The following is a 15238-nucleotide window of genomic DNA, read 5'->3' on the forward strand; positions in this document are numbered from 1 at the left end:
TGCTGACATTTAACAAGAAATGAATGATTATTTATATAGAGAATAAAAAACCGATGATCAATCTAAAAATATATGTGAAAATGTATATTCTTTTTTTTTTTATTCTAAGGTTAGTTCATTTGCAAACAAAATTAATTTTAATTAACTAATACAAAAACTATTTATAAAGATTAAGGTCCCAAATTCCTAATATATTCACATTCAAGAAATATGTATTCTTTTTTTTAAGATTTTGTTTATTGGGTGCCTGGGCAGTTCAGCGGGTTAAAGCCTCTGCCTTCGGCTCAGGTCATGATCTCAGGGTCCTGGGATCGAGCCCCACATCAGGCTCTCTGCTCAGTGGGGAGTCTGCTTCCCCCTCTCTCTCTGCCTGCCTCTCTGCCTACTTGTAATCTCTGTCAAATAAATAAATAAAATCTTAAAAAAAAGGATTTTATTTATTTATTTGACAGTGAGAGAGAGAGAGAGTACAAGCAGGGGGAAAGCCAGGGAGAGAGAGAAGCAAGCTTCTGCTGAGTGGATATCCCTACATGGGGCTCGATCCCAGGGTCCTGGGATCATGACCTGAGAAGAAGGCAGATGCTTAACTTACTGAGACACCCAGATGGCCCCATGAAATATACATTCTTAAAGAATTCCTTTTTTTCCTGCTGTATGCAACATTTTTTTTTTTTTTTTTTTTTTACTGAGACTTTAAATCAATAACTGAACAAATGTTTTGCTAGATTTCTGGTTGAGAAGAATTTTGTTAATTATTTTCATAATAATTTTATCTTAAGGACCTTAGAAGAATCTCCTCTGTAACCATTCGGAGAATATTAGGGAACAAAACTCTTGAGAAATCACTTGCAACTACTAGAGATATAATTTAAAAGTCTCACCACTATAAATATTTTCCAAATATTTTTGACATGTTCCCAACTTTACAAATAGTTTAGTCATAATGAATATAGCTTAATTTTAAGAAACATTTTTCACCTGTAGGACAGCTTTTCCTTTGTTATCAGTTGATTTTGCAAAATCTAACATAGAAAGGATTTTAATGTTGTGTTAGGGAAGTATTTTTATTCTGTGCTTACAGTTGCTTCCATTAGCATTTTTAAAAGAATTTAAAAACTTCTAAAAATATCTCAAATTTTTGGGAAAAAAGTCTATAGGAATATCTGAGAAAATAAATTGTATCTATTGATTTTTTTATTCCATTCAAAATTATGATTACAAAAATCTGGGGGATTTACTTAAAAATCACATATTTAACACCAAACCTCCCTTTTGTCCAGATGGAGATAAAGATTTTGATTTTTCTACATCCCCTCTCATGAAAAATATATAATAATCTATAAAGTCACTCAAGGTATTATAAAAAATAAAAAATTATATCAAGGTATTATTGAAGTTGAAAATACAAAATATATAGATATAAAATACTTGGATAATTGTTTGGAATTTGAACACAATTTGAGGTAATTTTTATAGTGTAATTATTATTACATTAGAAGCACAGACTTTGTTTCAGTTCAACATTGAATTCTAAATAAGAGAAAGAGAGCTATTGAAGGCTGAACGTTTTTGTATGGGAACTTCATTTGCCACTGATATCCAAGGTCCTTCCTCTAAAACTGCAGTTTCTCAAGCTGATTATTTATCTCCTGTTTCTGAGTCCATTCATTGTATTCTTTCCTTGTTTTTGTTTTTTTTTTTTCTTGTTTGTGACATGTTTAGTGAAGAGGACAGTAGCAAAAACTAGTTGCATGTTAAACCTGCACCAGTTTTGAAAGACAAAAGCAGCATCAAAAAAAAAAAAAAAAAAAAAAGGAATGATAAAATGAATGCTATAGTTTGGATAACTTGAAGAAAAAAATTTGTTTTTAATCCTTTCACTTTTCCCCAATGAGTAATAAAAAGTCCTTACTATCCATCCTTCACTTCAATGTAAATGTAATTATTTATACTGTTCTTTTACATTTGTCAAGGTTTTTAAAGATATAGATTATATTTAATCTCTGAAATTTCTGAAAGTTCAACATTTTTTACTAATGTAACTGAAAAAAAATAAATATCAAGAAAATATCTAAAACCTGAAAGTCTAAGGCTATGTGTAAATTGAGCTATTATATAACTCAACATTAAAATTCATTACTCTGTATAATTTAAATAACAAATGTGGTTGAAATTTTTATTGAAAATTTTATGAATAGGAGCAAAATTAATACTATTAAAGAAATGTATTGTGACTTTAAATTTTAAAAAAATGTTCTTTGGAAGATTGTGACAATCTCTTCTTCATAATGTTTGTTATTTAAGAGTAAAATATATTTTACATATCCCTAAATTTTCCTAAAACTTTGTATATCAACTATTTAGAAATTTACCTACATTTCCTTAAATTTATTAAGCATCCCACAGTGTATTGGAACCATGACATGTGTTCCAGAAGTTCAAATTACTACCTCAGTGAAGAAATGATTTTTCAGTTTCCCTTAAACTACATAGTTTCATCTCAAAATGGGTAAATTTTGTCACCAAGATTATCAGTCAGTTCTCAGTAATTTTGTTCTTTTTAATATCTGTATTTTTATGATAAAATTTGGTTAGCTGAGGACAAAAAGTGAGAATAACTGTGCTCCAAAACTATGTACCAGTAGGATAAATTTAAAGAAAGATTTGTCCCATTTAAAAAAAAAAAAGAAAGGACCAATACCCAACTTTTGTAGCAACATGGACGGGACTGGAAGAGATTATTATGCTGAGTGAAATAAGTCAAGCAGAGAGAGTCAATTATCATATGGTTTCACTTATTTGTGGAGCATAACAAATAGCATGGAGGACATGGGGAGTTAGAGAGGAGAAGGGAGTTGGGGGAAATTGGAAGGGGAGGTGAACCATGAGAGACTATGGACTCTGAAAAACAATCTGAGGGTTTTGAAGGGGTGGGGGGTGGGAGGTTGGGGTACTAGGTGGTGGGTATTATAAAGGGCACGAATTGCATGGAGCACTGGGTGTGGTGAAAAATAATGAATACTGTTATGCTGAAAATAAAAAATAAATTAAAAAAAAAAAAAAACAACTACTGAAGATCAATGTGTTTACTCTTAAAAATTACATTTCATAGTCTTTCTACATGATTTTAGTGTCCCTGCATTAGAATTTGTTGAACAAATCTACTGTCATACATTCATGGAATAATATCTTAGATAATTCACCTCTTTCAGGTTGAGAAGTATGGTGCTAAATAAGCATGTTTCACTAACTGAGGAAATATTACCCATACACTTTACTCCAAAATGCTTTTCATTCTTTTACCAACTCCAGTCATATACTATAAATACATGCTCATTGGAATCACCTGGAAAATTTTTAAAAATTCAGATCTTAGGTATACTACAAACTAATTAAATAAATACATTTTTTAAAAAAATCTCCAGGTGATTATACTGTGTAGTTAAGAGCCATTGACCTAGAGTTGCACTGTGTGACATGATATACACTAGCCATTCAACTTAAATTTAAATTTGTTGCAATTTTAAAAAATTAAAATTCCATTTCTGGGGATGACTGGCTGACTCAGTTGGTTAAGCATCCAACTCTTGACTTCAGCTCAGGTCATAATCTCAGGGTTGTGAATTAAGCAAACCCCACATCAGGGTCCATACTCAGTAAGGAGTCAGCTTGAGATTCTCTCTTTCACCCTCTTCTTATGCCCATCCTTCCATTTGCACTCTTTCTCAATTATATAAATAAATAAAATCTTAAAAAATAAAATACAATAAAATACCATTTCTGAGTCACACTAGCCATATTGCTCGACAGCTTTACATGGATAGTAGATACCATATTGGATAACCCAGAATTATAAAACATTTCTATCATTACAAAAAGAAGTCTTACTGGACAGTGCTAATGAAGACTTGATATTCAAAGAATGATTTGTGTTCCATCATCACTGGCCTCACATAACAGTTTGTTTATTGTGGACATTAAATAAAGTTCACTTTCACATATTCTAAATTGGTTGTTATGGATTTAAACAACAGATTTAACCAAACTTTAATGTCTTAATTAATGACATCAATTATATATTATTTATTCATTTATTCATTCACAACCATTTATTGAGCACCTATTATTTATTAATCACTGTGCTATTATGAGCTAGTGAAGGATAAAATAAAATTGTTCAGAATTGCTTTTGGAATGGGATGAAAATTTAAAACAATGATATAATGATATAAATCAAGAGAAAGGAAAAGAAAGAGATAGCGAGAGAAAAACAATAATTATAAGTGCCATAAAAGACAAAGTAAGTTACAGACAGCATTGGGAAGGAAAGTGCTACCAGATAAGGTCAGCAGGGAAAAACTCTTGAAGTAGGTAAAACATTAAATTTACTTCTAGAAGACAATGAAGAGTCAAAAAGGATAATTATGAACATTGCTTACTCATAACTAGGTTTCATTTGTGACCATCCATACAGATTATGAACATCGTAATGCAAAACAGATGATCCATCACTAAGAATCTGCTCGGTTTCCATACACATAGTTCTGAAATGTAATCCATTAGTTCTTTTTGTGAGTTCTGGGGAGAATCAATGGAAAAATATCAATGTATTATAAAGTACCCTGTTTGCAAATATGTAAATCATATCTATAAGTTCTTGTGACAAAAGCATTAATCATTGTTTTAAAATAATATTGATTTTTAATCATTTGCACACTTCTTCTCTGCGAATTAAAAATGAAAAAAATCTGTAACTGTAAGTGACTATAGTTACAATTGTGACTGAAAAACATAAAAAATTTTAAGGTAACATTTAGAGCAACAAACTGTTACCAATTAACATGAATTAATAAAAACCTGAAAAAAAGGTATTACTAAAAGTCTACTATATTTTGAGACATACTGATTAAATAAATTTTTATTAAAAATCCATTTGGAAACACAAAGCCCTGGGGGTAAGAACTGGACAAGCGCTATAAGAGCACTATTTTTTGATCCACTTTTTCTCAGATAAAGATGCCTTTTTTCAGAGCTTTTCCATAACTTTAGGTGTCAAGAGTTTATGAACATGAGAGTATGAGGATGAATATTGAGTGACTGGACCCCTTTTATCTGGGTCAGGGACAACCAAAGAAATGCTATTGGTATTCTCTCATTTTTTTCCTAATGAAGAAAGATTTAAAAAGAAAACTCCATAAAAGTTTCTTTTTTTAATTTTAAGAATTATTGAGAATTTTCAAAACTTAGAATATTCTCAAGAAACTCAAAGTAACAATTTTAAGCATGTTTAGTTAGGAGTATGTTCATATAAATAAAACATATTTCTTGATTTTTCTTCTAAAAATAATGTTAAATAGTTTTGGTAATGGGTTGAGTTATGATTCAATGTATAGATGGGTAGTGGGAATTACAAATGTGAAACCTATTCCCTACATTATAAGGTATATAAACCAGATAAATAAATACCAATAACATCAAAGGTATAGCAACAATATTGTACCTGGGAAATAAGGTGGATAATTTAACTCTTTATTTCTGCATTGATTGCTGACTGTTCCATGTACAAAACTTGATGGTTCATTCATGTCCTTAAAGAGAGAAGAGTGAATTTAAAAATTTAGAACATATATTCTCAAAGGAAATAATTCAGAGAGCCAATAAATTAAAGAAGCATATTTGAGCACATTCACTATTCTAAGGAGCAAAACTATAAGGTATCTTAATACTAAAATATTTAAATTATCTGTTTTTCTTTTTTACATTTCATGACCCCTTTTGTAAAACACAAAATGCCCTATATTTCTCTATAGATAGAATATAAATAAAAAGTAAATTTTCTGGGGGCTCCTGGGTGGCTCAGTGTGTTAAGCCTCGGCCTTCGGCTCAGGTCATGATCTCAGGGTCCTGGGATTGAGCCTTGCATTGGGCTCTCTGCTCGGCGGGGAGCCTGCTTCCTCCCTCTTCTCTCCCTCTGCCTGCTTCTCTGCCTACTTGTGATCTCTGTGCGTCAAATAAATAAGTAAAAAAAAATTTTTTTAAGTAAATTTTCTGTTTTCTAGACATAAAATTAAATTATAATGTGCATATTCTCCCATGTCCTCTCTCCACTCCTGCTCTAGAGCCTTCAATCAACTTTTTTTTTCAAAAATGCAATTTTATGTGATTTTCTAAAATCAGAAAATACAGTTTACACACAGAATATTTATTTCTTTTTTTTTTACTTTTATTTTTTAAGTATAGAATTTAGTGATCCATAACTCAACTACAACATGAGTGCTCATCACAAATGCCCTCCTTAATAGTCATCACCCATTTAAACCATCCCTCTGCCCCCCTGCCCTCCAGCGACACTAAGTTTGCTCTTTGCAGTAAAGTCTCATGGTTAGCCTCTCTTTTTTCCCACATATTCATCTGTTACATTTCTTAAATTTCTCATATGAGTGAAATCATTTGGTATTTGTCTTCTTCTGACTGCCTTATTTCACTTAGTATAATAGTCTCTAGTTACATTCATGTTTTTGTCAAAGGCAAGATTTCATTTTTTTCTTTGTGGTTGAGTAATATTCCATTGTGTGTGTCTATATATATATAGACATACACATACCACTTTATCCATTCATCAGCCAGTGCACAACTGGGCTCTTTCCATTATTTGGCTATTGTTGATAATAGTGTTATAAATATTTGGGTGCATGTATCCCTTTGAATCAGTATTTTTGTATCCTTTGGGTAAATACTTAGTAGTGCAATTGCTGGATCATAAGATAGGTCTATGTTTTAACTTTTTGAGAACTCTCATACTGTTTTCCAGCATGGGTGCACCAGTTTGAATTCCCACCAACAGTGTAATAGGGTTCCCTTTTTTCCACATCCTCACCAACACCTGTTCTTTCCTATGTTGCTAATTTTAGACATTCTGACAGGTGTGAAGTAGTATCTCGTTATGGTTTTGATTTGTAGTTTTGTGATACCAAGTGATGTTGAGCATCTTTTCATATGTCTGTTAGCCATTTGTTTGTCTCTTTGGAAAAACGTCTGTGTCTTCTGCCCATTTCTCAACTGGGTTATTTCTTTTTGGGGTGTAGAGTTTGGTAACTTTTTTATATGTTTTGCATACTAACCCTTTATCTGATGAGACATTTGCAAATATCTTCTCCCATTCCATAGGCTGCCTTTTAGTTTTGTTGATTGTTTACTTCGCTGTTCAGATGCTTTTTATCTTGAAGTACCAAGAGTTCATTTTTGCTATTGTTTCCCTTGCTTCAAGTAAGAAGTTTCTATGTCAAACAGGTTGCTGCCTGCATTCTCCTCTAGAATTTTGATGGCTTTCTGTCTCACATTTATGTCTTTCATCAATTTTGAATTTATTTTTGTACATGGTATAAAAAAGTTGTCAAGTTTCACTTTGCATTTTGCTGTCCATTTTTCCCAATTTCATTTGTTGAAGACAGTGGCATTTTCCATTAGATATTCTTTCTTATTTTGTCAGAGATTAGTTGATCATTATTTGTGTGTCCATTTCTGTGTTTTCTTCTGTTTTATTGATGTAAGAGTCTGTTTTTGTGCCAGTACCATACTGTTTTGATAACTACAGCTTTAAAGTAGCTTGAAGCCCGGAATTTTGATGCCACCATCTTTGGCTCTATTTTTCAGCATTCTTCTGGCTGTTTGAGGTCTTTTCTTGTTCCATATAAATTTAAGATTGTTTGTTCTAGTTCTGTGAAATATGTTGGTGTTATTTTGATAGGGATTGCTTTAAAAGTGCAGATTGCTTTTGGAAGTATAGACATTTTAACATTTGTTCCTCCAATCCATGAGCATGAAATGTCTTTTCCATGTTTTTGTGTCCTCTTCAGTTTCTTTCAAAAGTTTTTATAGTTTCAGAGTACAGATCTTTTATCTCTTTGGTTAGGTTTATTCCTAGGTATCTCATGGTTTTTGGTGCAATTATAAATGGGTTTGACTCCTTGATTTCTCTTTCTGCTGCTTCATTATTTGTGCACGGAAATGCAACAGATCCCTGTACCTTGTTTTTGTATCCTGTGACTTTACTGAATTCATGAATAAGTTTTGGTAATTTTTTGATGAAGTCTCTCAGGTTTTCTACATAGAGTATGAAGTCATCTGCAAAGGGTAAAAGTTTGACTTCCTCTTTGCCAGGTTGGATGCCTTTTACTTCTTTTTTATCTTTTTTTTTTTTAATCTTTTTTTTTTTTTTTTACTTTTTTTTTTTTTTTTGAGGGTAGGGTTTCCAGTACTATATTAAATAAAAGAGGTGAAAGTGGATATCCCTGCTTTATTTCTGACCTTAAAGGAATAACTCTGTTTTTGTTCATTGGGGATGTTATTGGCTATGGATTTTTCTTATATGGCCTTTATGATGTTGAGGTATTTTACCTCTATCCCTACTTTGTTGAGGGTCTTTATCAAGAATGGATGTTATACTTTGTTAATGTTTTTTTTCCTGCATCTCTGGGGAGAATCATATGGTTCTTATCCTTTCTTTATCAATGTGGTGTATCACATTGATTGATTTGTGAATATTGAATCACCCTTGCAACCCAGGAATATTTCCCACATGATCACGGTGGATGATTCTTTTAATGTACTATTTGATTCAATTTGCTAATATTTTGTTGCGAATTTTGCATCCATGTTTATCAGGGATATTGGTCTGTAATTTTCATTTTTAGCGGGGTCTCTGTCTGGTTTTGAAATCAAGGTAATCCTCACCTCATAAAATGAGTTTGGAAGTTTTTCTTCCATTTCTGTTTTTTGGAATAGCTTCAGAAGAATAGATATTCTTCTTTAAATGTTTGGTAAAATTCTCCTGGAAAGAAACCTGGCCCGGACTCTTGTTTGTTGGGAGATTTTTGATTATTGATTCAATTTCTTTGCTGGTTATCAGTCTTTTCAAGATTTCTATTTCTTCCTGTTTCCGTTTTGGTACTTTATTTCTTTCTAGGAATTTATCCATTTCTTCCAAATTATCCAATTTGTTGACATATAATTTCTCATGTAATTATTGTCTCTTAAAATTATACTTCTGTGGTATTGTTCTGTTGGTTGTTGTTTTTCCTTTCTCATTTGTGATATTATTTATTTGAGTCCTTTGTCTTTTCTTTTTAATAAGTCTGGTTTACCAATTTTATTATTTTTTTCAAAGAATCAGCTCCTGGTTTCATTGATCTGTTCTTCTGTGAGTTTTTTTTTTAATTGTTTGTTCATTTTTATATTATTTATTTCTGCTCTAATATTTATTATTTCCCTTCTTCTGTTGGCTTTAGGCTTTATTTGTTTTTCTTTTTCTAGCTCTTGTAGGTGTAAGGTTAGGTTTATATTTGAGACTTTTATTGCTCCTTGAGGTAGGCTTGTATTGCTATATACTTTTCCTTTTATGACCACTTTTGGCTGCATCCCAAAGCTTTTAGACAATCTTCTTTTCATTTTCATTTGTTTCCATGTATTTTTTTTTTAATTTCTTCTTTAACTTCCTGGTTGACCCATCATTATTTAGCAAAATGTTCCTTATCCTCCCTGTATTTGTGGTCTTCCCATTTTTTTTTTTTTTTCCTTGTGGTTGACTTCAAGTTTCATAGTGCTGTGGTCTGAAAATACCCATGGTATGATCTTAATCTTTTTGTACTTGTTGAGACTTGCTTTGTGACCTAATATGTGATCTATCCTGGAGAATATCCCAGGTGCACTTAAAAAGAATGTGTGTTCTCCTGCTTTAGGATAAAATGTTCTGAATATATCTGTTATATCCATCTGGTACAGGGTGTCATTCAAAACCATTTCCTTGTTGGTTTTCTCCTTAGATGATCTGTCCATTTCTGTAAGTGGGGTTTTAAGTCCCTTACTATTATTGTATTATTATCAATGAGTTCCTTTATGTTTGCTATGGTTTTATATATCTGGATGTTCCCAAGTTGAGGGTACAAGTATTTACAGTTGTTAGATCATCTTGTTGGACAAACTGCTTTATTATGATGTAATGCCCCTCTCATCTCTTCTTACAGTCTTTGATTTATAGTCTAGTTTGTCTGATATAAGTGTGGCTACTCTGGTTTTCTTCTTATGCTCATTTTCATAATAAATATTTCTTCATCCCCTCACTTTCAATCTGCAGGTGTCTTTAATTCTAAAATCCAGCTAGCATATAGATGGGTCTTGTTTTGTTTGTTTGTTTGTTTAATATTTTATTTATTTACTTGACAGAGATCACAAGTAAGCAGAGACACAGGCAGAGAGGGAGAGAGAAAGGCAGTCTCCCTGCCAAGCAGAGAGCGCGATGTGGGGCTCGATCCCAGGACCCTGGGATCATGACCTGAGCTGAAGGCAGAGGTTTAACCCACTGAGCCAACCAGGTTTCCCTGGGTCTTGTTTTTTATTCATTTTGACACCATATGTCTTCTGTTTGGAGCACTTAGTCCATTTACAGAGTAATTACTGATAGATGTGAATTTAGTGCAAGTTTATTACTTGTTTCCTCATTGTTTCTGGAGATTTTCTCAGGACTCTCTAGTCTTTGTTGCTTTTCATCTTTCCCATTCAAACCCCTTTGATATTTCTTACAGGGCATTTAGTGGTCACAAACTCCTCTAATTTTTGTTTGGGAAACTCTTTATCTCTCTTTCTATTTTGAATGATAGTCTTGCTGGATAGAGTATTTTCAGGGGCAGATTTTTCCCATTCAGCACATTGAATATATCATACCACTCTTTTCTGGCCTGCCTAGTTTCTGTGGGTAGATTTGCTGCAAACCTTATTTGTCTTCCCTTGTAGGTTAAGGAATTTTTTGTCTCTTGCTGCTTTCAAGATTCTTTCCTTATCCGTGTACTTTGCAAATTTTACTATGCTGTGTCTTGGTGTCTTGGTGCTAGCTGGTTTTTGTTGATTTTGATGGGAATTCTCTAGGCCTTCTGGAGTTTAGAAGTCTTTTTCCTTCATAGATTAGAGACATTTTCAGCTATAATTTCCTCAAATAAACCTGCCTCCTTTTTTTTTTCCTCTTCTGTGATTCCTATGATACAAATGTTATTATATACCATAGAGTCACTGAGTTCCCGAAGTCTACTTTCATGATCCAATACTTTCCCTCTTCTTTTCAGCTTCCTTATTTTCCATACTATTATATTCCATATCACTTATTCATTCCTCTGTTTCTTGCATCTTGTGGTCATTACATCCAGTCAGTTTTGAATCTCAGTTATTGCATTTTTAATTTCAGCCTGATTGGTTTTTAGCTCTTTTATCTCTGAGGTATAGAGATAAAATAATGTCTTTTATTCTTTTCTCAAGCTCAGCTAGTATCTTTCTATTGTTGCTTTAAATTCTGAATTAGACATATTATTTGTATGTTTTGATTAGACCCCTGGTCCTAAGCTTTTGTTGTTCTTTCTTTTTGAAATGAATTTCTCCATCTTGTCATTTTGTCTAGCTTTCTGTCTTATTCTGTGTTTTATGGTAGTCTGTTATGTTTCTTGTTCCTGAGAATAACATATTTATGAAAAAGAAATCATATAATGTCCAAGGTCTTCCATTCAGGAAGTGTCTCTGGTGTATGCTGCATACACTTTGCTGCTGTGTTATGGCTGCTCTATCCCTCAGGACAGTTCTCTGTGGAGATTTTCCTTGCCTGCAGTGGGGAATGTTTAGACCTTGGCCAGAATGTGGTGAGTTTTAACTAGGTGAGCTTTGATCTGCTTGTTAAAAGAGACCTGATGTTATTTCCATTAGAACTGAAGATTTACAGAACTCTATGGTCAATAGACATGATGCAGGCAGGGGTTTGTGCTGATCTTCTGGGAGAGGGGCCCACTGCATTGGTTCTTAGGCATACTTGCCCAAGAAAAGCAGTACCATTGGAGTGCAGAGAGGGTAGGACTTGGTGTAAGCAATGTTAGCAGTCATAGTTGGCATTGTGCTATTTACTGAGGTAGTTTATGTTGAGGGGCAGGTCAGGGAATTAGCGTCAGCCAACTCCTTTGTCCCTAGAGAGGGAAGTTCTGCTCCCCTCTACTGTCAGGGAGACCGTCTTGGAAGAGCGAATAATTTCTCCTCATGTGTTCTAAGTATTTTTTAAATTGTTGTCTCCATACTATCTGTGTCTGGGTTCTTGCCTGCCTGGAGAAGCACAGTGCACTTTGGTCTCTATTGCAACCTGGATGACCGACTTTTAAAACTCCAAACTTTAGGGTCCTGTTGTGATAGGTACCTACACTAGTCTTCTCAGGGATGGTCTCAAAGGGCTGGAGTTGATGCAAGTTTAACCCAGAAGGGCCGTTGCACCAGAAGCAGGAGCATGGAATTTGGAGCTAAACACACTAAACAGTCAGTGTCTGGGCTGGCCACACTTAGCAGGTATCCCTGTGCTACATTGAGGGGCGCAGGGTGGGGGGGATCCATGCCTGTCAGCTCTTATGTCCTCAGAGAGGCAATATCACCCTTCTCAAATGTGTTCCAAGAAAAATAAACAGCCTCTCCCAGTGGATCTTAGGCAATCCTGAGATCTCACCATCTGCTTCATGGTTATCTGACTGACTTTTCTCCAGGAATAGGTCAGTACTCTTAGGATTCTATCCCAGACACACTGTGGACCTCTAAAACTCCGGTCTTTGAGCCCTGCTTGTTGCAAAAACTCATGGAAATCAAACCTTCTCATTTGTCCTGCCAATGGCTTTTAGAAAGTGTTCTCCTTGTGTGATCCTGTATGTTCCTCTCTGTTTTGTCTTTCTCAGAAACCAAAGCTCCCTCCCCTCAACGGCACCTATGATTGTTTCTCCCCCACACCACATTTCTGCACCTCCTACCTTCCACAACGTGGCCAATACTCCACCATTTTAGCTCCTCCCCCTCTTACTACCAAGATTTTAAAGTTCCATCTAAAATTAGGAGATTGTTTGAAAAGTAATTTGCTACATTTGTAAGAGATTATGATTTTTTTGTACTAATGACTGACAGTTACGTGAGATTTATTCCTACATTGAATAAAAATAAAATAAATGTTTATAAGCATTTATAAATAGTTTTAAAGAGATTTTTTTTGGTTCCCTGGTGAAGCTGAAACTTTAGAAAATAGCAGCTGTATATATAAAATAAATTGCTAACACTGTATTTTACAGTTCTATGAATATGGAAAGGTGTTTCCTTTTATGGAAAAATGAGTGGGATATTTTCAAAAAAATACTTTGTTGGAATTATTAGAATCTAGCAAGAATTCTTCATAATAACTGCATAATAAATAAATCAATAATAACTTAAAATATATATTGCTTTACGTTTACTTACAATCCACAAACCATCAAACCTCATCTGGTTATTGTAGAAATCTATAATTTCTCTTGCCCACCACTCTGCTGTGGCATTCCTGAAAAAGTCTGGAAAAGCTACATAAGCTCTGGAGGCCTGTAAAAACATGTAGAAAGTCAGAAGAGAGACCATGCATGTCTAAGACATTTACCTGTCAGATTCACAAGCTGTACAGAGGTGATAATGAAAGCAACCTGATCCCAAATTTAATTGCATGCATCTACATTATGTTTCTCTAACCAAAACAATGAAGAATAACAAATTTAAGAAAAAAAAGTGAGAGAGAGAGAGAGAGAGAGAAATATACATGGAGACAGAAGGGAGAAGCCTTGGGGTCCTTACATATTGTCAAAAAAAAAAAAAAGTTCACAAAACACAGATATATACTTTCAGTGCTTCTTAGACTATTAGGGAATTTTTGCCTTTGTGTCCTTAGAGTCCTATAATGCAGGTTTACTTTTGTGGAGCATGATAGGAAAGGAAAAGGCCTTGGTTTAGTCTGTTTAATTGGATTAAAAAAAAATGTTTACCCAGCTTTCTGCCCTTCTAGGATCAATATATTGCTTTACCACCCCAACCATTTGCCTTTCTCTCTCACACCTAGCCCTTCCCACCTCAGCAGAGAAGATATGATTTACTTCTTTCCCTACAAAAAAATTCTTTACTTGTCAGCCCACCTATATATATTCTGAGATCAAATTCTGTGTGCTAACAAATGATTGACCTTCTGTAAATAAATAGTCTGAAAAACATGGCATCACTTGCATACTCTCTTGTCATACTTTAAGTTTAAGTCTATGTAATAACTTCCAGAATAGTCTTACCAGTGTATAGAGGATGGAACATATAGAGATTTACAAATGGAATATAGAGATTTACAAAACACATATGGTACTGGCACAAAAAGACCCATAGATCAGTGGAATGGAATAGAGAACCTGGAAATGGACCTTCAGTTCTATGGTCAACTAATCTTTGGCAAAGCAGGAAATAATATCCAATGGGGCAGGGGGGGAACGGTCTTTTCAGCTAATTGTGTGGGAAAAATTTTACAGCCACTTGCAGAAGAATGAATCTGGACTACTTTCTCACACCATACACAAAAATAAATTTAAAATAGATGAAAGAACTAAATGTGAGACTAGAATCCATCAAAAATCCTGGAGGAGAACACAAGCACAGCACCTTCTTGCTAGGCATGTCTCCAAAGGCAAGAGAAACAAAAGCAAAAGTGAACTATTGAGACTTCATCATGATAAAAAAGCTTTTGCACAGCAAAGGAAACAGTCAGCAAAATAAAAGGCAACCTATGGAATGGGAGAAGATATTTGCAAATGCCTCACCAGTTAAAGAGCTAGTGTCCAAAATATATGAAGAACTTACCAAACTCAGCACCCCAAAAACCAAAAATCCAGTCAAGAAATGGCTAGAAGATATAAACAGACATTTCTCGAAAGAAGACATATAAGTGACCAACATATAAATGAAAAGATTCTTAACACCACTTGGTATCACAAGCTACAAATCAAAACCACAATGAGATACCACCTCACCCTAGACAGAATGGCTAAAATTAACAAGTTAGGAAACAACAGATGTTGTCAAGGATGCAGAGGAAACGGAGCCCTCTTACACTGTTGTTGGGAATGCAAACTGATGCAGCCACTCTGAAAACAGTATAGAGGTTCCCTAAAAAACTGAAACTAGAACAACCATATGACCCACCAATTGCACTACATGGTATTTATCCAAAGGGTAAAAACACAGTGATTCAAGGGGACATATGTACTCAAACATTTATAGCAGCAATTTCCACAATAACCAGAATATGGAAAGAGCCCAAATGTCCATTGACAATGAATGGATAAAGAAGAGATGATGTACATATACAATGGACTATTCCTCAGCTATCAGAAAGAATGAA

At 34.0% G+C, this 15238-nt stretch overlaps 1 protein-coding gene across 1 annotated transcript in view; it reads right to left on the reverse strand.

The window, feature by feature from the left end:
• SI (sucrase-isomaltase) overlaps positions 1-15238 on the reverse strand; it is a gene marked incomplete at both ends in the record, with an annotated part of 103707 nt that overhangs the window by 19104 nt on the left and 69365 nt on the right. The window contains 3 exons of the mRNA XM_082738358.1: positions 4440-4578; positions 5501-5588; positions 13294-13410. Of these exons, the coding sequence (XP_082594484.1) occupies positions 4440-4578; positions 5501-5588; positions 13294-13410 (344 nt within the window). The remainder of the gene's footprint in view (positions 1-4439; positions 4579-5500; positions 5589-13293; positions 13411-15238) is intronic.

This window comes from Mustela nivalis, assembly GCF_964662115.1.
Source record: "Mustela nivalis genome assembly, chromosome: 1".
Classification (NCBI taxonomy): domain Eukaryota; kingdom Metazoa; phylum Chordata; class Mammalia; order Carnivora; family Mustelidae; genus Mustela; species Mustela nivalis.